This window comes from Cyrtonyx montezumae, unplaced genomic scaffold (genome assembly GCF_038088225.1).
Source record: "Cyrtonyx montezumae isolate F1298 unplaced genomic scaffold, pur_monq_1.0 scaffold_1, whole genome shotgun sequence".
Classification (NCBI taxonomy): Eukaryota; Metazoa; Chordata; class Aves; order Galliformes; family Odontophoridae; genus Cyrtonyx; species Cyrtonyx montezumae.
Genome location: NW_027071825.1, coordinates 10033763 through 10056593, shown reverse-complemented (window position 1 = coordinate 10056593; position 22831 = coordinate 10033763). Strand labels below are relative to the sequence as shown.

The 22831-nt window shown below is 45.3% G+C and overlaps 1 protein-coding gene across 5 annotated transcripts in view; it reads left to right on the top strand.

Annotated features, from left to right (window-relative positions):
* SZT2 (SZT2 subunit of KICSTOR complex) overlaps positions 1-22831 on the top strand; it is a 54570-nt gene that overhangs the window by 1144 nt on the left and 30595 nt on the right. For 4 of the 5 annotated variants that reach the window (XM_065740285.1, XM_065740267.1, XM_065740276.1 and 1 more), the window contains exons 4-24: positions 20-190; positions 1439-1570; positions 3421-3580; positions 4022-4128; positions 4307-4517; positions 5707-5877; positions 11285-11516; positions 12227-12356; positions 13625-13767; positions 14420-14572; positions 14930-15044; positions 16836-17041; positions 17427-17651; positions 18020-18098; positions 18455-18552; positions 18820-18988; positions 19466-19580; positions 20695-20808; positions 21296-21493; positions 21612-21724; positions 22224-22365. In XM_065740285.1, coding sequence (XP_065596357.1) covers positions 20-190; positions 1439-1570; positions 3421-3580; positions 4022-4128; positions 4307-4517; positions 5707-5877; positions 11285-11516; positions 12227-12356; positions 13625-13767; positions 14420-14572; positions 14930-15044; positions 16836-17041; positions 17427-17651; positions 18020-18098; positions 18455-18552; positions 18820-18988; positions 19466-19580; positions 20695-20808; positions 21296-21493; positions 21612-21724; positions 22224-22365 — 3184 coding nt within the window. The other variant, XM_065740293.1, reaches the window with a different exon arrangement.

The window sequence follows — 22831 nt, the reverse complement described above, 5'->3', positions numbered from 1 at the left end:
TCCTCTTTTGTTTCTGTAGGATGACTCAACAGGGGAGATCATTTTTGATGAAGTGTTTCATGCCCTTTCCCGATGCTTAGTGGGATTGTTAAGACCCTTCCGTATCCCTGGTTCAGACATTATTTATCAGCCTGAGATCTTTGTCACCATCCAGGCGTACTCCTCCATCATTGGCCTGCAGTCCCACCAGGTAAAACTCAGCCTTACCCTTGGCATCTCATTTTGTTAGCAGCTTGCTGCGTTGGTTTCCTGTGAGCCCAGTGTAAAGTGGGGACATCTGTTAGCTGGGCTCTGGGTGACTGGGTTGTTGCAGTCTTGCTTCTGTAAAATGTCTGGTGTGGTGCTACAGAGAAGCAGAGGTGATCAACTTCTCTTTTCTGAGAGGAAGCAGAGGTTTCTCATGGGAGAGCAGAGCCCTTTGGGGACCACTGCCCACATGTGCTTCTCAAAGCACAGTGAATCTTTGCCTTCATGACTACTGCGTGTTTTTGTTTGTTTGTTTTATTTTAATTTCTGTTGACTAATTCCTTTTGGCCTGTTGTAATTAGTTTGAAGCATTCAGGAAGAGGTATCCAAAAGCTTGTCTGCCTGCTTCAGCTGTGTAGCAGTGGTTTATTCAGTGATAATTTCCTTTTCACACAAACTTTGTTCTCTTTTTGCACTGATAAGAATATGCTTCTCCTTAGTGGAGAGGGCACCCCCCACTAATCTCACATTTACTTAAGCCAGGACAGGACTTTTTAATAAATTGAAGTTTCGTCTATCATGCCTGTGAGGTTTTTGAAGTTTATTATTGTTTTGTTCCCTTCCATCTTACAGTATTTTCATGTTATTTTCACTTTTCTGGTGTTATATTCTCTTTGCCTCCTTGTTCTGTGATACCCGGTTTTGGCAGCGATTGCCTGTACGGTGGTGCCATAAGTGGGAGCATTGTGCCAGTCAGCATAGGGAGCTTCTTTGGAGGCAAGCTCCGTCTGTCACATCACTCAACCTCTTCTGTAATGTGTGCTCTAACTCCTTTCTAACTCCTTTTTCCTTAATTTCAACATATTGCTCTGCTGTACAGCCACATACAAGAAGATAATTGGATCATTCAGTAGGTGAGTTAGAAGAAACATGTCTTCTTTAGGAACATTAAACAAGAATTAACGCCTTCTAATAAGGATCCCGTAATTAATTTTTCCTAGAAGAAGGTAAAAGAGTAGAAATTTTTCACCCAAGAGGAAAATTACCCCAAGCTGTGGTACTGTGAGGATCTGCTACTGAGTGCACTGTGGATGCCACGAAATACTGCTACATACAGGCAGTTGGCCTCAGGAATAGTGACAAGGGGCCTGTGCTCTACTTTGTATGGGATGTGTCTGAACTGTGTTCCTCTGTACTGTTACAGGGATTGGTACTATAAGGCCTTTGGCTGATATGTTTGTCCTTGGGTCAGGTACTATTCCAGGGCTGTCAGCTGGATGAGACAAAGAGAGAAGCCTTCCTGCACCAAGTTTATACACAGCTTTGTGCCTTTGAGAATAAGGTGGCAGAGATGCTCCAGCAACAGTATGAACCCAAACCACAGGTGAGGTGGTCAGGGCTGGCTGGGGTTTCTTGGCTGAATAAAAATCTGTACTGTGTGGCCCGGTGGGTGGAGTGGCAAATAGAGGAACACTGATGTACGTATGAAGAAGGAACAGCTAAGGAGTTTGTAAGAGAACTTTGTGGAATTTAATAATGAAAAATGAGCACTAAGAAAAGCAGAACCAGTATGCATATTTATGGGAAGGACTAACGAAAACAGCTGCCTTTTCCGAGGTGATAACAATGAAGTGCTTAAATAAAGTGTGGTAAAGCAGCCTGATGACTTTGATGTCATTGAACAGACTGTAGGATGTACTTTCTTGCTGAAGAAGTTGGTGGGAGAGGTGATTACACTTGTATCATTAGTCTATAAATAGCTGTGAATATGTCCTTGGCCACTGTTGCATTCTAGAATGAAAATACTTTCTTGTTACCAGAAAAACAAACCATGAAACTGAGTGTACATCTGGTGGTATAGTTTCTAAATACTCCTTGAAACCTTTGGCAGATGTTGCTTAGTAGGATTTAGGTGGCAGAAATTAATGACAATGCTACAGAAATAGTGTTGGAAGAAAGCAAAAGTGAAACCTTGTAGGGATTCAAAGTGTCTGGATTTCTCATCAAGATCATCTCCCTGATCTTGGAGATGTGGAATGTGAAGGTTACCTTGCAGTACTGTCGTGTTGATCTAGAGTTAGAATCATATCCATAAGGACTTTTCCTGCAGTCAAAGGCATTGTTGGCCTGAGGAGGATTACAGGAAGTACATAGTTTTCCTGTATGTGCAGCTGGTGTTTTTGCAGTGCTTTGTATGCATTCTTATGTGCTGCAGTTTTTCTCTCATAGTCAGCTACCCTATAACTTCTTCCATGCAAATGGAGCCAAGGGACGCGTATGCAGGCCAGAGGGACTGGCAGGTCCTGCCACAGGCTGTGAGGTGGAGGTGGGAGGCCCCAGGGGAAGGGCAGCAACTGAAACTTTTTTTGTTTTCACTTTTGAAGTTGCATTAGCTGGATTATTGTCAACAAGTGGCTAAATTGAAGGCATCTAGCCAATTAAAGTGATGGATAGTCACATTTTTTTGCTCAGTGACAGACTGCTCCCATTTGTGCAGAACAAAAGTTTCATTTGTTCTAATTTCTCCTAGCTTCAGTCATCCGTGTAGCTTCATAAGGGAGGGTCTCATCCATTCCCTGTATTAGCAGTAAAAATGAAGCAATAGTTTATTATAGGGTTGATCTGCCAGAGCCTTCTGGAGATGAGGAGACTGTGTACATAGTAGGTTTCTCTCAGGTGCAATTATACAAATTCCAGGCTTTGCCTGGGGAGTATTTTTCATAGAAGATGTAGGCAAAGCCTACTTGCATTTGCTTATGCTAGCACTGCATAACTAGTGCTGTTTGAACAAAATTAAGTGTGTAGGCGCTGGGCTTTGTCTTTTCAAAGCTCCATACCCCCCTCTGCTGCTGTGCTTCATAGGAGACACAGCTGTCTCAATGACTTTTATGTTTCTTAGCTTGAGTAAGTGCTGGGTGGCTGCAGCTTCTGTCAGATGACATGGGAAATGAGAGGTATCCAGCATCTCAAATTGGGAACTGCTGTGCTCCGCAAAGCTTGAGTGACAGCATGCTCTGTGCATGTTGTCCCATCTTCCATTCCAAGCACCCTTTCCTAACTGTTGTAAGGGGACCAAGTGGCTACAAGTTGGAAATTAAAGCTATAAGTGGAGTCTGATGAAGTGCTCCAAGGCTGTGGTGCTATGGGAATTGCTAAACTGAAGTCTGTTTGGGAGAGTGGGTCATTAAGATGCTGTTATGTTTCTGTTGTTGTTTTTTCTTCCTCCTTTCCCAGATGGATTTATCACCCCTGAGCCAAGAGAGCCCTGGTGATGTGCAGGAGCCTTCTGGGAGGAAGCCCAGTGTGTCTGTCGTCACTGCTGATGTTGGCCTTGTCAGCATGGTCCGACAGGGAATCTTGGCACTTCAACTGCTACCCTCAAATTCCAGTGCAGGTTGGCTTCATTCAGGGTGCCTACCTGTTTGTAGAGGGCTGTTTTCCTCCTGTCATTGCCTCATGAATATTGTGAAGGCTGGGGTGTGGACCTTTCCATGAGCCACTGGTGGGAATGGGGAGAAGAATGATACTGCTCTCATATCATGCATCAGCGTTAGCAAGTTTGGGAGGAAGTACAACTGTGACTGTTGCTTGGAATAACACAGAGTGTACAGAGCAGGCCTAGGCAGAGTGTTTCAGTCTGTCTACTGAGGAAGCTTGCCAGCCCTAGAACACCTTGGAAGCTCTTTTTGTCAGCCCCAAGGGTTTTTGTGCTAAGACAATCCTAACGTTTTGATTTTTACTTCTGCCCTGCTTAAAATTTATCCCTGGTACATGTACTGGGAGAGTAGTATCTGTTTGAGATGAAAGATGCTCTAATATAATGCCTTCTCTACAGGTATAATAATAATTACAGATGGTGTGACTAGTGTTCCCGATGTGGCTGTGTGTGAGACTTTACTCAACCAGCTCCGCAGCGGCACTGTGGCCTGCTCCTTTGTCCAGGTACATATGCTTTTAACAGGGGATATGGAGGCTGTTTGCCTGCCAGAGAGAGGAATGTGAATTTCTGTGAGTTGCGTTCGCCTCTCGATTAGAAGAGAGGACTTTTCTGCTTAACTGAACCCCTCCCTTGCCCTCAGCAGTGCTGTACTCTTAGATCTGTTCTTTGTCCATCCCTTAGGTGGGTGGTGTCTACTCATACGATTGCAGCTTTGGCCATGTTCCTAATGTGGAACTGATGAAATTCATTGCCATGGCCACTTTTGGTGCTTACCTCTCCACGTGCCCTGAGCTGGATCCCCTGAGCCTGGATCTGAATGTGTATCACAAGGCTTTTCTGCTGTACTCCTTTCTGCGTACCGGGGAGTCCCTGAATCCAGAATACTACTGTGGTGAGGAGTGTGCATGTCCTTCCAGCAGATGAATGTCTTACAGCACTGCTCATTGGGGTGACTCCCTGAGCTCGGTTGTGCTGATATTCCCCCTTGGCCCCTTTTGGCCATTGTGAGTATTATGGAGATAATGAAAAGACAGTGATTTGTATGATTTGGCAAGAATACTGCTTTCCAACGCAAGCAGTGTTGAGTACTTGTGCCTGCATGAGACAGAGGGCACTGAGAGTGCTCATTATCTGGGCCCTCTCAGAACTCTATGCCTCCTGAAGGTTCTGGGCACCATTGGGCCACGCAGATGAGTCTGTGACTGCCCTCCTTGTTCTAGGAAGCTGGTGGACTGGGGGAAACGATTGTCCCATTTTGCACCATTACCCTTTCTTTGGACTTCACTCAGTAAACTGGGAACTTGGAGTGAGTGAGAAGCTCTCTTCCAAATTTTTCTTCACGCTGGCTAGCTCACAGATGGGGGCATCCTGGCAAGCTTGTCCTCATCAGCCTTGCAGATGGCAGTTTGGATTGAAAAATAAGGCCCCTGAGTACCACCCCAAATGCCTCTCTTAGTTGTTCTTACACTGTATATGTTAGTGCCTGAAAGTATGCCAAGGGAGATTAGTTACTAATCAAACTCTGAAACACCCTTTCATGCCCAACTGTGATGCTGGTGCCATCTGTGCTGTCTGTAACTTGCCAGCAGAAACTGCATACAGTGAAAAGTTTGAAGAGAGCTGGCCTGGGACTTTGAAATGTTGATTCTTGAGAAGACCAGATGTTAGTGGTTTAAACTTAAAGCTACCACGTCCAGACACCTTTTAGAAAGTACCTGAAAGTTCAGGATTTTCCAGGGAAAGGGGTAAAGCCCATGTAGCTATTGCAACAGCAGTGCAGTTCCTGCCTGTCTAGGCTAAATGTGCTGCTCTGTTGCATGCCTTTGTCACAGAGAGTGGCCCAAAGGAAGCTGAACTGACACTCCACCCTGCCTCTCTCCCAGACCTCTTGGCCCTGCTAGCAGACCTGTTTGCTGTTTTGCAGAACCAGGAGTGGGTGTGAATGGTGCCTGAGGATGTACTGTTCTTCAGGCCTGTGGGTGTTCCAAGCAGTTTCTGTGCAGCCCTTTGGGAGAGCTGTTTATGTAGGATGAGGAGTGGGGAGCTGATTGCTTACAAACCCTCTCGTGTTTTTTTTGCAGTATCGCAGCACAGGCTGTTCAATGAGCACCTGGTGTCAGCAAGCAGCAACCCTGCTCTGGCGATGAGGAGGAAGAAGCACACTGAGAAGGAGGTGCACGCTGACCTCGTGAGCATTGTCTCAGTCCGCCTGCGTGAGGGCTACAGCATCCGTGAGGTCAACATCACAAAAGGTGACTGACTGCACTGTAATGGGGCCTGGAGGCTTGGACAGGGCTCTATTCCCACTGTGCAGAGCGCAGTGTGGGCTCTGCCATCTCAGCAGTGCTGGTATTATGGAGAAAGGAACCATTTTCTCACTGTGATTCGTTTCTGTTTGGTGACCAATTGTATGGCACAGGATTGTGCAGTTACTGCTTGCTGGGCTCATACTCTGTTGGCTCTGTGTGCATACAGAGGGACAGGCAGTCTGTGACCTCTGTAGTTTGGAAATGAGTCTGCACAGTTGGAGAGAACCAACGACATAACTTTTAACATAGTTTTCTGGGCATTCATCTGCATTTATCTATTTTTTTATCCTTTTCTATTTTTTTTGCCAGACAAACTCCAAAATGTTAACATAAAGGTGACCCCTTTAGTGCAAAAGATAGCTCTCCAAACTACAGTTTTCCAGAGAAAGAGACTGATGGAAGTAAAGGTGTTTGGAGAAAATGCCAGATCAGTCAGGTCTATGATCAGTAGTACTGAAGAACACAAAAGCATCCAGTGGTCCTGTTTTCTCATCTAGTCTGCTAGAGATTGTTATGGCACCTTGAGAATTAGCCATGGACTAGGGGACTGCAAGGGGCTTGAGTGTCTCAAGTAGTGCCAGTAAAGTACCTAACTTTCCATCTCTGGCTGTGGCTAATACTTTAACTGAAGGGGAGATAAGAAAAATATAAATATAAGGTATTAATTGGAACCAAGGGATGAAACTATTTTTGACCTTCACAATGACCATCAGAAACTCTCAAGAAAGGGGTTCTTAAACATGGTGTAAATGTATTTGACATCAGGTGATCCAGTGTCCTCATGATCCTTTTTGGGTTATTAGTTCACAGTACATTTTATATCAGAAAATGAAAGTCTGTGATACAATTTGAAAATTCCACATGTGCCATGCTATGTTTTCTTTGACTGTGTTGTGATCTGCCTTAAGATCATGCAGTTGGTTTCATGCTGGGCATGAAAGACTGTCCAAGAGCTTCATAGCTCTTTCTCAAACTTCCTTTCTAAACTTGCTTAGACCAAATTAGACCGGTGTGACTTTATTGTCCTTAATTAAGTTTATTCTCCTCCAGCATTGTATTTATTTAGTAATAGTGCCTTTGTCCTTATAACCTTCCTTTTGGCAGGTTAAGCAAACCAACATTTTAGGCTCCTTTTGCAAGGACAGGCTTTCTATTCAGTTTATTTATCTCAAAAGCAATTTTCCAGTTTGCTATTTCATGAAAGAGCTGATGAGACCATTGTAAATGTGGTTTTTATTGGTGCCTTCTTCAGTAGTGCTAGTACTTCCCTGCTTCTGAAGTAAAGTACTCTGATAGACCAGGAATCACATGGTTGCATTACATTGTTTGCTCAGAAATGCCTGTGCCTTTTATGCACCTTTGCTTCCAGTTAATGAGTTTTACATTTTATGGCTACTGTTTTTGTTTGCTTGCTTTTCAGTAGTCCTTAAATGTGCTGCTCTTCAGATAATAGTACTTTTAAATTAATCTCAATCTATTGCTCCAGGCTAAGTGGTCAGCTCTCTGTGTGATGACTGGAAATTGGAATTCTTCTGTCTTGATGAATATATATACATATATTATAAGAACATAATGAATCTAAACCAGTTCTGGAATTGTTGGTTTTGTTGCTGTTTGTTTGTTTTGGTGAATATTACTAGCAATTAGATTACATGGGGTAATTTCTATAGTTAGTCTTCAGGGAATACTTCAATTTCTTGTTTGGGGAGTTTTCTGTGAACATTAAGATTCATCTGAGGTTTCCTGCTCAAACAGCACTTTTAGTAACATCTGCAGATTGTGTTCACCAATCTTCCAGGTGTGGCAGGAGGTTGTTTCAGTAAGTCTAGATAGATTAAGTCCGTTGCAGTCTCCATTTCTAGTAATGAACTATCTGACAAGTCAATTCCAGTCCAAGCTGTCCTCACTATTGTGTCTGTTGTCCTTCTATGCACCTCTTCACTTGCAGTTTGGAGTACACTGGAGAAACAACTTTACTGTTGTGTGGCAGTAATGGTGAAGTGCTCTTGGTGATGGTGAAGTTCTGTAGAGAGGTGCTGGAAGAGGCAGCAAGTGTGAGTCATTCCAGAAGCAGTCAGCCAAGTTCACATTGGACCTTTTTGCATGAAACTGTAGCTACAACCTCTGGCTCAGGATACAGTAAAGCAGCAAATGTCTGGGCTCTGGAAAAACGTGTCAAAAATATCAGTGCATGGTTAGCATGCTCCCTGCACTTTTTCTTAGGTATCTTCCTGCCTTCTGTTAGCTGCTGGATTTGAGTTGGTTGTTTTTTAGAACAGAGAGTAGAGGAGCAGCTGTGCTGAGTTGGTGTTACCTTCAGAAATGAACAGTTAAGGGCAGGTGTGTGGGGAGGAATAAGAGCAGGGTAAGCATACTCAATATCCCCTTTCTCATTTCTTTTGTCTCCCCTTTGAGTGCTCTGAATCTGTTTGCAGCTCAAGGGCTCACTGAGCCAAAAATAGTTTGTGTGTTTCCATAATGTTGTTTTGTTTATTTTGTTTGTGTTTTTTGTTTGTTTGTTTAGAAGGAAATTAAAATGAAAGGTTTGAGCTATTGAAAATACAGTGTGTATTTCTGTGTCAGCCTTCAACATTTGGAAATACTAAATGCCCTGGGGATTGGCTGTCTGTGATCAGAAAAATTGTTAAGTACAACCTTAAAGTAGAATTTATAAAAGATCAAGACATTCAGACATCCAGTTCTGACTCTGAAAAGGAAAAGTATGCTTGGCTTATCAGAGCTCTCTGGGCTGTTCTGTTGAGAAGTGTGTAACAAAGAACAGTTAATTAACCTGGATTGCCAAAAGCTTTTGCCAGAGCTTGCCAACTAGAGGCTGCTAAGGAGCCAACTGGCTGTGAAGCAAGGGGAAAGAGTGCAGTTGTGGACTTTGACACTGTTGCTTTTTTGCTTCACTTTGCCTAAGGCAGAACAGAATAAATAGTTAGCTTTGTGTTCAGAGGTGCCCGGAGAGGTTGTTTGTGGTATTTGTAAGTGCTCTGGTTACCCTCACTGTTTAATTCCAGATATTTAAGTGTTTAAAAAGCTGCTATAGTTAGTTGGGAATACAGAAGCCTCTGTGAAGGGGGAAGGACTGGGAAGCGTGGAAGGGAGAGGAGCTCTGTCAGAAGGCTGTGGGGTGTGACAGAGCTCAGCTCCTCTCCTGTTTCTTTTTGGGGCAGTGTCAGAGAGTTGCTGTCTGTAACAGCCAAAAATAGTGATTCATTATTTGGTGTTGCTGTGTGCTGAAAATAGATGTGCTTGGATTATTATTTTTTTTTTTTAATTCACCTTCTTCTGTGAAATCAGTCCAGAAATGGCTAGGCACAGGCTGGATAGGGAGATCTCTGTCAGGACTGAAGGCAAAGTGAGTTTTTTAAAAACCAGAGCTTTACTTTATGAAAGAAATCAAAGCAACAAACGCCTTTGTTAGCTAGAAAGTCAAGAACCAGGAATGGATTATTTAGTAATAAGAAAAGGTTGAAGATTCATTTGTGTATAACTTAAGACTAAGCAAATGTTTTGCCTGTGTTTTCAGCTTTGCTTGTGTTGGATGATAAGAGCGAAGCCCAGATGACTAATGGAAACACAGTTGGAAGTAGGAAATATTTTTCATTAATGACCTAGGCAAAAAAATGTAGGAATTTACTTATCACGTTTGCTGTTGATGAAGTAGGAAGGCTTTGTTATGAGAACCAAAATGTTGTACAGAAGGCAACGGATGATGACTAGAGCAATAGGAATGGGATGCATTTTGGCATTGTGAAATGGAAGGACACCCATTTATCAATTCTTCTTTAGTCTATTTGACAAACTAAGCAATCTTCATATGGAAACAACAATTGGTAGAACACTGGCAAATGAATTTAGGGTAATGCAAATAACCTGTTGTGAAAAGTATGAGGCCCTGCAAAGGTCTCAGTGAAATACAGATGAAATATACTAAGCACTTTTGATTATCTTCTTTTTTTTTTTTATCCCAAGATAACTCCTTGCAGCATGAAAAGGACTGTGACTATCAGGGGGGATGGATGATCTGTTACAGGCTTACTATGGTTTGATTTAACCTTCACAGTCAAAGCTGAAACTGGATAAGGATTTCTCTTCCTAGTGTACACTGCCTATTGATTTTCCTGGAAATTAAGCTTCAGAATAAAATTCATTTCAGAAAAAAAGCAGCTAAGCGTGAACTGGGCACGTACTCCAGAAATTTTCTTCTGAAAGTGACAGATTCTCTAAGGCAGCCTCCTAGTAAGGGTTGTAGGGGCAAAAAATGAGACTGCTTTAAAATGGAGTTTAATCAGCATTTGTAAGGGGTGGCATAATTACATATGGAAGTAGCAAATGTAGCTCTGCAGGAAGCATAGGATCCAGGCTGATGATTTGTTTGTATGGTTTCCAGCACGTAAAAACATCTGTCTCACAAATGCTGTGAGTCTGGCAAACTGTAGAGCAACCTGGGCATCAAACAAATGATAAAGCAGTTGAAACAGCAACATGGTGGTGTTAGAAAAAGTCATGTGTTTCCCTGAGCTGTTTTTGTACAAGTACATATGCACAGTCAGCAGTGCAGTGACAGTTTTCCGCTCTTCTGGTTCAGTGAGGCTTGCTGTCGGGTGTTTGAGTTAATTGTGCTAGAGATGGAATGGCCAGCCCTTAGAGAGAAAACTGCAGTTTGAAGAACCACTGAATATTCAGTCTAAACTTCTTAGTTTTAGAGCAGCTTGGTAGAAGAGGGTAAATGTGGTGAGAAACTTTTGATGCTTGATGTTCTAGATTGTATTAAATAGCTTCTGCAGGAGGAACATACAGTTTAATTCAGGATTTGGTCCTCACCTCCCCAGTTCTTCTTGATCAAACCATATGATGTCTAACTAGATGCCCATGTTTCTGCAGTTGGATAGATTAACTCTGCAAACTGCTCACAGGAAAACTTTGTAGCTTAAAGTCCGTGTTCATCTGTGAAAGCAAAAAATTGTCTTGGAAACAAAGCTGAGGCTGTGAAGATGGTAACCCACTGCAAATGTCATCACCTTCCCCAAGTTTCAATTGCTTTCTCTAATTTGATGTTTACATTTAAAGAACTGTTCACCAAGTGCTGCAGTGCAAGCAAAAATTCCCTCTGTTGGAGAGAAGGGAGAATGGTTTCAGCTGGAGTTGGACTCTGTGGTCTTTGTGGATCCTTTCCAACTCAGGATGTTCTCTATTTCTATGATTAGAGCAGGCAGGCAGTTAGATTGCTTTGTCTTCCTCGTAGTGATCAAACAATCTCAGGGTACCTGGGAGCTTCTGACTAGAGACATAGCTCAGATATTTGCAGAATGCTTGAAACGATTACTTTACTCTCATGCAGGTGGATCTCAGCTGGAGGTGAAACTAGTACTGCTTTGGAAACATAACATGAGGATAGAGTACTTAGCTGTGACACCTTGGCCCCTGGACCCATCAAAGCGCAGCACGTGGGTGGAGGTGACGATGGAGGGGAGCTATGACATCTTGCACGACATCAGTTGCACCATGAGGAAACCTATCACCAGTCTGTACCGCACAACAGTGATCCGGCGCTTCTGGAATACCTTGCAAAGGTGAGCTAGACTTTCCCCAGTAGTTCTGAATCCAATGTAACTAAGGAATCACTTCCTTAATGTCCTGGGGTATGAGTTATGCAGGCAGCCTTCCCAGCTCAGGGTCTCAAAAGAACGTGCTTACAAGGAAAAGGCACAACTGGCAATGAACTTGCCTTCTGGCCAAGCAAAAGACTCAGACTAGCCTGTGACCTAGTCTGTGAGATTGCCTCATGAAGGATGTATTGATTGTTTCCTGTGAGTCCCAGTCCTGTGATGCAAACCTCAGCTCACAGACTGCCATCCCATGGAGGTGATGCGTTCCTGCAGCACTGCCTTGCTGTGAAGGCTTGTAGTACAACAGGCTCCTATGCAGTAACTGCTGCACAGTCACGCTAAGAAGACACCTCACGTCTCTGAGGATTCAGGGACTTGTGGGTTATAACTGTTCCCTGTCCAGGGTGACTGTTCCTCACCACTGCTCTGCAGATTCCTTTCCCTACCCTTCTTTCCCAGCTTTGTTTGTGTGTGTTTCTGTTAGGCTGTTACACTTGAGTTCTCTGTCATTCTCTTTGCAGACAGGCATTGAATCCCAGTCTGACCTTAGTAGGCTGTGTTGGTGCACATGAGCTCCCAGCACCCAGGGAGTGCTGTGTGTGCAGGCACAGAATGACTGGGGCATTGAAGGGGAAAACATGGGCTTTTGTGGTTAACTGCCTCTTCTCTTCCAGCATCAACCAGACAGATCAGATGTTGGTTCATCTGCAGTCTTTTGACACAGTACCAGAGCACTTCACCATTCCTGAGAGCACTAAGAATGGAGTGCCCCTCTTCTACATCCCCCCAGGTTCGACCACTCCGGTACGTCTCCTCTCTGTCCTACTTAGCATGGGACAGGTGTCCTTACTGCTTGTTCTGTATTGCACCAAGCAAAACTGAGTCCTGATAAGCAAATGAGACTTCCTGTAGCTCTCAGTTTCTGTCTTCTGCTTTTTGTCCTGGTCAGTAACAGAGTACAGGTGCAATGCAGTGCCTGTGATCACCCATCCCACACTTCTTCCCCTGTGACACATAGCCCTGTGTCTTTATTGCTGCAACTATGAGTCTAAGCCTTGCAGAAAATCTCCTAAGCATGCTGCAGAGCCTTCTCTTATAGCAGTGTGATGATTGAGACTGATGGGGAGGCTAAAATGCTTCTGCCATGATTTTTAGTGGGTACCTTGTATGAGAGTTGCTGATTGCAGCCTTGTGCCCTGGTGATGTAGCTCAGCACCATCAGGGGAAGATAGGATCTGCTAAATGGCTTTTATTTAACAGGCTCATTGCTCTGAGCACTCATGTGAAAGAGGCATATTTGTCATCTGCGCAGCAGAAACTAAACAAAAGATGAGCTTACAGTTTCCACTGTGAAATTCAAACTCGCTGAAGCTCACTGAGCAGGAGTGCTGACACATTGCCTGGCTCTTGCTAGCAGTGTCCTTGGCTTTGTTGGAAGATGATGACTAGAAGATATCAAAGTTAGGAGAGAATTAATTTAAATTTAAACTTAGTTGCTTAAGCTCTTTACTCCTTTTGGTTTACACTGTACATCATTCTACATATGAGTATACATCCCACAGTATATTTGGAGTATTCTGTCTTAGGGCTAACTGCCACTTTATTTCTATGCCAGCAGTGTTGCTATAGTAGATCAAATCAGTGTTACCGTACGAACGTGCTAGAGTTGCCCAATGCTGGTATTTTGTTTGCTGGTATCCCATTTGCATGTGCATTCTCAGGCAGTTTATCTGAGCATTTAATTGTTCTGCTGACACAAGCCAAATATTCTTCTCTCAAGCATAGAAGACACCATTACATGTGCCATCTTTTCTGTAGTTAAATTACTTAATTGGGAATTCAACTACTTAGTGTTAACTTGACATTTCAGCAACCTAATTTTTTTTGCTTGCATTGTACTGCTTTTTGCAATGTGGACACAGTTACTATGCTGGGAGGCAGTTACTGAAAGCTGGGCATGTACGTGGCCTTCTGGGTCACCCACTAAAGAAATTTCTGTGCTCTCTGGATAGAACCACATCATTTCATGCTGAACATTGCGTTGTTACCCGTCCTACCTGTCATTTTCTCAGGTGCTGTCCCTGCAGCACAGTGGATCTGACTCAAGCCATTCCCAGTTTGCCTCCTACTGGAAGCCTATCCTTTCCATGGATGCCAACTTCTGGCAGAGGTGGCTGCACATGCATCGCATTGTTCTCCTTCTGGAGCATGACACGTAAGTAACTGGCAGGGCTGAACTTCCATGCACAGTGTAGTTCAGCCAGGGAAAGCACAGTGTTGGTTTTTCTAGATGTTATGGAAACTGCATTTCAGTTCAGTCCAGCTGCAGTTGTTTTGCAGGCCAGGGGAAGGACACTGGTAGCTGGAGATGATGAATGGCCAGGGGTCAAGAGACTGTGGTGGGGAAGTCAGATTTTGTTGAGGGGGAGGTTGTTCTCAGGAGCACAAATTATTTCTCAAGTCCTCCTTGGATTTGGATTTCCTGAGTGTAGCGGATGTGGACCATCCATTTGAAGCTATCCTATGGGTTTTTGTTCATTGCTGGAAAACATCTGCCCCAAAAGCATTGATTTCCTGATGCTGGTTGTAGTTGCAGAGTTACAGGAATAATAGTCATATATTGCATGAAGCGCATTAGAGATAATACAAGAATGTGCTCTCTGCAAGCTGGAGAATGGGGTCTCTGTGGCTAAGGGTGTGTGGCTCTCACTAACAGACATGGACAGGGGATGTATTTGGACATGAGCTGTTGGGAGAAGGCTGATGTGCTGGTCAGAGAATGAGTTGGAAAGGGTGTAGCTAGGGTTCTCTAATCATTGTGGAGAAGAAACTGTGGCTTTAAAATATCTGTCTGCCACGTTCTGCAGGCCTGTGCCCAAGCACCTGCACACGCCAGGCAACAATGGTCGCTACAGCACCATCCAATGCCGCATCTCTCACTCTGCTCTTACCTCCCTGCTGCGGGACTGGAGCAGCTTTGTGCTGGTGGAGGGCTACTCCTACGTCAAACTGATGCATAGGTGAGTGGCTCTGAGGTGGTTCCATGTGCAGAAGTGGGCATATGGCCAAGCCGGAGATCCTGTTAGACCAGGATGCTGCAATGGGCCGGAAGCAGATGTCTGGGGGAGAGGATAAGAGCATATAAGTAGATATGAAACCTTGGGTGTTCTGAATTGCTTCCACAGTGTACCAAGCACAGACCAGAGGGAGAGGGAGGGTAGCTGGAGCCTGAGGGTGGTTCTGCATGCTGGAACTTAGATGTGTTGCTGCCATGTTATTGTGGGCTGCTGAGCCCTGGGGAACAGGCCTACACTTGGTCTGACATGACAGAACAACACCTGTGTTATTTCAGCCCTGTCTTAATCTGTCCTCCCCAGCTCTGAGGATCCTACTCCCTCCTCATTTTATGTGGTGCGGATCATCTCCAAAGCTCCCTGCATGGTTCTCCGCCTGGGCTTTCCCATTGGCACACCTGCACAGGCCAGGAACAAGGTGAGAGCTGGCTGGCTGCTTCCAGGGGTAGAACCAAGCAAATAGTTCTGGATGTGGAAGTGGTGGATAGATCACAGGCAACACTGTAGGCAAGTATCCTCTAATAACTGTTATATTAAAGCTTAGGTTGGTGTGAGTTTACTGTAGCAGAAAGGGACAGTTTAGACAATGCTTTTTTGTGAAAGAAAGCTTGTCTATGAAAGGTCTAAACCCTAAAATATAAATATCAATATAATAGCTGGTCACATGACTGCTCTTCCAAATGCACGATAGAACATGTCTGTTGTGCCTTGAAATGACACAAAGGTTATCTAGTCTATCCTTGTGACCAAAACACAATACTGTCCGTCAAGAACAGCAGATGTTTGTCTCACTGTTCCGTGAAGACCTCTAAGATGGATTTACTATGTGTTCCCTATGCTACCTGCTTCAGCAGGTGATAAGTTGTATGTAGTATAATCAGGGCATGGAAGGGTTAGAGATGAAATGCAAACAATTCTCTGCATGACCAATACTGGAGTGGGGGGAAAACAAACAAAAAAACCCACAGAAGATGCTTTAGAGTGCTGCAAGTCTTTTATATATAATATTTAATAACTTGTTTGTTATTAGAACAAAGAAAGGGGCTGCCCCAGCCAGATTCAGAAGGTGGGCTCACTGTGCAGACTGTTTCTCCAGCTCTAATGGCAGAGACAAGTCTTAAGCATTCCTAGGTAGAGCAGTAAGTATGGGAAAAGACGTGCCATTAATCTGTGTGAACACTTTGTTATAAACAAGAGGTCTGTCATTAAATGTTTATCTTCCATCTTTGTGGAAGTTTTTAGTTTGTCTCTCTGAGCTTCTCCTCAGACTAAAAGCTGACTTTCTGAGATGACTATCCTAGATAACACAGTGCTCTGGCACTCAAGCACTTTTGTGTCATTAGGAGATCCAAGCTTTGGGCTTTGACTGTGATAGGTTTCACGAAGGAGTTCCCCTTGGCAAGTATGAGTTAACTCCTGCCTTGTGAAGAAGGTGTGGGATAGGCATGGCACCATACCCTGCAGCTCTGGGCAAGCTCCAGATCATTGCAATAGAAGTTGTAAATCATAAATGGTATGATGCCCAATCATTATTATTTGTATTATTGTTTTCTTGCCTACCAGAGGGCTGACTAGCTACTCAGTGTGGAGGATGGCAGCAGAATGTAGCCCACAAGGGAAAGGGAAGGGGAAAGGTCCTTTCTAAGCTTAATCATCCTGTGATGCTGAAATATGTAAGGGTAGAGCATATTCAGAGCTGTTAAAAACAAGATGAAAAAGAAAAGTAATCAGGAAATCATCTTGAAAGTATATTGGAAAAAATAATCTAACCTAAAAAATAGTTTTAGCTCTTGAAATGTTTTACCTCAGAGGTTTGACACATGAATGTGATGGAGAGGGAACTCAAATGCTGTGGGAGCAATCTGTCCATCTTATGTGTAGTAGTTTACGTTAACCACAGGCTGTGGAAGGGAGGAGAAATGAGTGTGGATACTTAGACTGTTTTTATGGAGAAGTTGGCATGCAATTAATTTGTGTTTTGATGAGAGTTATGGAAGGTGATTTTTCCAGCTTTGAAACCATCCTTAGGTTGTTTTGACCTTTCTCTTGCTTTTAAAAAAATATTTGGTGTAGTAGTTAAAATGTGGACCTAAGAGTATGCTAATGTGCTCCTCCTTATCTGTATGTTCAAGGTTGTTATGGAAGCTTCTTGAGCAGATTGTCTCCAGACAAAAGTGATCATGTTTACCTTTTGCTTTTGCCATGGCAGATAGTGGATGAGTTACGGGACCGAATCCTGCAGTTGCGCTTTCCTCACAGGGTCCAGAGTAAGGAGGCAACTCCGAAAGCTAAGAGGAAAATGTTGGGCAGTAGTTCTCCTTCCAAGTCTCCACCTGTAGCTGGGGTCCAGTCTGCCCTTTCAGACAGACCCTGCCTCGTTGTGCTGCACAAACCCTTGGAGAAGCTGCTTATCAGGTAGTGATGGGAACCCAAGCAGGCAGTGTGGTCTCATTTCCTGGGGGGTGGGAGGGTCTGTGGGTGGTGCTGTCTGTAGCAGAGTGGGGAACTTTGACTGTGCACATTTGGGATGGTTTGGGCTACAAGGCTAGGAATGGTGGATGTAGTCTGGAGGACTTCCAGTGGGGACTTTGTCTGGACAGGCAAATTTGTTAGTCTTAGCAAATATGATGCAGAATTAAGTTTAGTTACCACTGCCTGAGGGAATTCTGTGCTGGGCTAGACATGTTCTGCTACAGGGCTCTGTCCCAGACCCAGCAAGCATGCTGTGAATCCAGGCAGTTCTGGTCCTGAGCAGAGTGTCTTTTCCATCTCAGCAAGCCACACTTTTGCCTTCTCCTAGGTATGAGAAGCTGCCTTCTGACTATCGAGCTCCCTTCATTCTCAACTTGGAACATCCCCCAGTGTCTGGCCCACTCACCATGGTAGCTAATCGTACTGCCTCGTCCACCCTGGCCTCACTGTCCCGCTACTTCTATCACCAGCGCTGGATATGGAGCGTCCAGTCGGGGCTGGCACCAGCTGTGCCCATCACAGCAGTAGCCCAGCTCCTTTCCACACTCACAGAGTAAGTTGTACACCTGAATGGAGACGCTTTGTCTGGTTAGTACTGGGGGTGCTGGTCTGAGGCAGTTTTACTCACAGCTTTCAGAATTACTTAGGCCAGTGCTTCACCCAGTTCTTCAGCTGCAGTTGAGGAAAGGGGGGAGTGTCTTGGAATACATACAAAAGGGAAAGTGATGTTTCTATGCCTGGAGTGTTCAGATCTTTGCTCAGGCTGTTCTATGCAAAGTGCATGTCTCCCCATTCTCTGCATGCAATTCCCTGCCTTGGTAAGGGAGATGTAGTGGAGTGAGGGGTTTGGTTAATGTTTGTATTTAAGGTTTGCAGTACAGCTAGAGAAATCCTGTATGTCTATTGCTTCTCTATTGCCAGGGTCCGTCTGTCAGAGGGTTTCCACTTTGCATCCAGTGGGGATGGAATTATCAATATGGTGCTGGAGCTGCCCATACAGGTGAGCCTGGAGGTCACACTGAAGAAACAGTCTTTTGTTGCTTCTTCCAAGGTAGACTCACCTTCCTCTGGTGGGTAGGGGGATGTGATTTGCCTTCCCACCCACTTGTAATATGCGGTGTTGTTGTCTGTAGGGAGATTTGCTATCTCTGAAGTAAACCAGTGCATGAGTTGGGTCCTGTTTTTGTCTGCAATTAAAGATCTGCTTTGCAGACAGGAAAAGGATATTCTGGAGGAATTCTTGGGGCTGATGCAGGTTCCCTCTGGTAATGGTGGATAGGGCTGTGCTGTGTGACAGTCACTGGGTAGGTGTGTGCTGTTGCTGCTGACCAGGCTCATGCTGTGTCTCCCCTTCAGATTGATGGCTCAAGTGGCAGCAGCAGCAACAGGGAGAAGCACACCTGTGTTGTCCAGTACATCCTCTTCCCCCCACACTCTACCTCCACCAAGGACAGGTGAGGCCATGGCCCTGCTCCTGGGGAGGGCTGGCAGCAGTGGGGGACATAACTCCAAACTCAACCTTTGTGGGTAACGTGATGAGCAAGAAGTCCATTCCATAATCTAGCACAAACACCCAGCTGCCACAGATAGCTCACCAGTTAGGTGGGGCTTTGCCTGCAAACCTGCAATTTGTGTGATTTCTCTCATGGCTCAGAGAGGAGCTGCAGTAGGCTTCTGGCTCCATTCTGTCTCATATAACTTACTTTATGTCTTTCTTCCAGCTTCTCTACAGATGATGACAATGATACAGAGGTGGAGGCCATTGAGGTAGATACAGAACTGAACGTGGTCACTGAGTGCTGGGTAGAGCCACAGAGTGGCGTTGTCCACAGTACTGCTGAGAACTGGAAGCACCTCCATGGCTTGCCTTACCAGAAAATACCTAAAGCAGTAAGTCCTTGAAAAAGTGAGGGCATTCCCTTTATTAGAGGGAAAGGGGTTTGTTGCAAGTGTACCTCAGTATTGTGGGATGAGTTACTAGGAGCCAGAAAAAATGACAATGCTAATAACAGAGGAAGCTGAGACTTCCAAAAGAGGAACTGAGCTGCTGAACTGAAGTGGCTCCTAGATTGCAAGGAGTGCATTGTTGCTCTGGAATATATGGGAGAATACGCATTATTTTGTCAAGAGCTGTTCTGTTAAAGGGAGTGAGCTAGGCCAGAGCAGGCTTGCAGGCAGCATTGCCAATGCATTACCTGAACAAGGCAAAAGCAGATTAGCAGAGGGTTGGAGAAGGAGAGAGCAACGAGTGAGAGTGAAAGGGATGGGACTGTGGATCTTTCGTCTCCTCAACTTGAAACTGTTTTCTGCTGCGTGAGGGACTAGCAATTTTGCTACATACAACTGAGCTTTGATTGCTTATTACAGCTCTACCCACGAGACCTTGCATGCATTGCCACTATGCTGACATTTGAATATATTAGCCAGCTGTGCCAGAACAAGGAGTGGGTCTGTCCTCCTTCAGACACCAAAGCTACTGAAGGTGAGCCCATTTATGTCCTAGCAGTTTGCGGGAGCAAAAGGAGGTTGTTAGGCCCCTACTTTATTGAGCAATATTAGAGGCTTCTAGAAGGTGAGCAGGTATTCTTGACAATGACTTTTTAGGCTTTGATGGCTCTAGGTCTCTTTGTTGCACTTGTTCAAAGCTGTCAGGGAGATGGCTTCATTCTGGGAAGGCCAAAAAAGGTATTGAGACTTTCTGCCTGGACTGGGGAGGCTCTGCTTGAACAGAGAACTCAGGAGGTCTGGTTTGTCCTTTTCCTTTTGGGTAGGATTGTGCCCTTCTGATCTGACATAGTTCATTGAGAACTCCAGCAATATGGGAGGGAGTTCACCCTTGCCAGGCAATCAGTTTTTGCTTTAAAGCTTTTCCCAAATGTCTAGGCTTAACATTGCTACTACCTAAGCTTCTTGTCACTAGTTCAGTTCATCCTTGATCTTTTATTTGCTTGCCTTAAAAGTGAATAACAGAGGCAGTGTTGTGTGGGTTTCAGGGGGTCAGAATCAGCCCAAATGATGGATCATTTCACTGGTCCTGTGGGAGCAGGAGAGGGCCAGGAAAGCTTGGAGCATGGAGGACAGAGACTCTTTCCTGAGGAAGGGGACAGGAAGTGTGTGAAGGGATGTGGGAAGCCTGCCAGATGTGAGATCTCTTCCAAGAGCAAGGGTGTCCTTGTTCCTGACAGCTCTGCTAACATAGGCTGCCTCTGTCTCCCAGCATGGCTGCTGACTTCCAGCAGTGTTTCCTGTGACCTTTGATATGCAGCTCTTGTCCCCTGGCAGCTGTAGGTCAGGTTGTGCTGCAGGCAGCCTGGTCTGTATAGAACCACATGGATCCCCCTCCATCCTTGAATGAAAGTGGCTGGGGACTCCAACAGCAAGCTATCTCTCTGTAGGTACCTTATAACCTGTTGCAGTCTCCAGCAGAATTTAGTCTTCATGTCAGTTTTCCTTTGTATCATCCTATTCTCATAAGTAGAGGGAGATGAGGCAGTGTTGTTTTTCAGTCACTTGTGCTCATATAATTCATTCAGGGCTGGCACCATATGCGTGCAAGTGATCTGCCATCAGGAGTGTCATATTCCCTATTCTTGCAGATCCAGACATGGGGGCTGGTTTCAGAGTGCATGAGATCCCATTCCAGTTCAACCTCATGAAGCTGTTGCCCAGATGTCAGCAGGTAGAAATGTTCTTCCTAATGCTGACAAAAGGTGAGTGCCTCTTCACTGCCTGCCTCCTCTTGTCCTCTGTGGTGGCTCTACGCTTCCTGCTGTGTGTGCTTGTCTCCCTGGGAAGCAGGTGTGGGAGAGCTGCCATGTCTCTTTGAACAGCTCAGTGCTCTTCTTCCCAGCTCTGCAACCCCAGGGTTGTGCAGATGTATTGCTTTCTTGTGATGATAGTTTTGGAAGGGTTGCTTTTGTAAGTCTCAAATGTAGGTAGTTGCTTTGTATGGAGATTTCTTGTCTTTATCCCTGACATCTCCAGACCAGTTATAGTGGTATGGAGAGTCAGTGCATGGTAGCTCATGTTGCTGGAGTTGCATCTCGGCATTCTCCAAGTCAGTCTTTCAGAGGTGCCAAGGGAAACTTCTGGCTGTGGGGAAGTGTTGCTTTGGAAAGGGCTGTCCTCTGGGAGCCTGGCAGGTGGTGGCTGTGGAGATGCTGTCTCTGAAGCTGCCATGGTTCTGTTTTGGAGCAGAGAATGAGGAGGTGACCAAGGACTCTTCGTTTGTGCCCAATGAAATGCTACTAAACCTCTTCCATGGCTGCCTGCAGCATGACCTCAGTGATCGGGAGATCCCCATGGCTGATGCTGATCATGTGGCCTTCATGGAGCAGGTTCTCCAACGGGATCGTGATGGTCATCAACCACCCTTCACTCTCCCTGTGATCCGAGGTAAGGTCCAGAAGCATTGCAGCAGGGATGCTGGCAGCTGAGGTGTCTCAGGGAGCCTTGTTTTCAAGTGTTTTCCTCAGCTGGTGTTCCTCAAGTTGGTTTCTCTGCTTCATTCCAGAAGAAACGTCGAAAGCTTCAGGTACCCTGGAGCAGCAGGACACTTCTGCATCCTATCATCATGTTGGCAGCAATGGCACCAGGGATATGACTGGCTCCACAAGTACTCTGCAGGTACTGCTGAGTTGCTGGCCCTCTCCTGAGCCCTCAAGGGGGGTGAGCTAGTAGCTGTTGAAGAGCAGGAGTTTTGTGTGAGAGCTGAGAACAGGCTGAAAGGCTGGTGTTTTCCCCACAGTTGGCAGCAGTTTAAGCTGTAGCCTGTGACTGGGGTTGGGCAGGAATCCAGTAGATGCGTGGGCAGTTGCACTTACTACTACTTGAGCTTAGCCAGTTAGAGCAGCATGGATGCTGTGCTGCAAAGAGCTCAGAAATCATGGGCAGTCATTGCCCGGAGGCCCAAAACAGCCCCAGCAAAGCTGACTAAGCATCTCTTGACTGTGTGTGCTGTGTTTCCTGGAGCCAGACTGCTCTGAGAACGCTCTGTGGATTTGCCAGGGTGATCTCAGTGCTGTGCCAACCGATCGTCATCGCTCTGTGTGGTTGCTCCTTGCCCTGGGGAAGGCTGTGCCATGTGCTTAGCCATGAACTTAGCAAGCTTCTGCTCTTTCCTCAGAGCCTTGGCAACACAGAGCTTCCTGAGGATGATGTGACCTTGAGTGACACTATGGGGCCTTTTCCACCACAGTGGCGATGCTATGCAAAGCTGGTGAACCCACAGCATGTGTTCCTGACCTTCCTGCCAGCCACGTTCTCAGGTGAGGCCCCCTTTTGTGGCAAGGAAAAGGAGGCAGCAGTTCCAATCACCTTCTCAGGAAAACAGACTAGAATCCCAACCCTTTTGCTCCATATGGCCAGGAACAGAGATGTGCAAAGCAATGTCTTGCTGTTTTCTCCTTGGACAGTGTGCTGCTCACATTGTTTTCAGGACAGGAATGTATCTGTGACTCATTTGCTGGCTGCAGCTATTGGACTATTTCCCCAGCAGAGAGGACTGTGAATGAATGAAGTGAGGAGACTGCTAGTGGGATGCTTTAGGGGATTCCCTACATCTGGCACTGGGACTGGTCTGCCTTCCACTGAGCTACTGGTGGAAACTGATAGGCTCAGCTGGAGGTATTCTTTGGTACTGGTCCTACACACAAAGTGATAGCAAGAACTTCTGCCTTCTTGGGAATGTAATAGGGGTTACCTGTTGACACAGGACAGAGGAGGATTTCATTT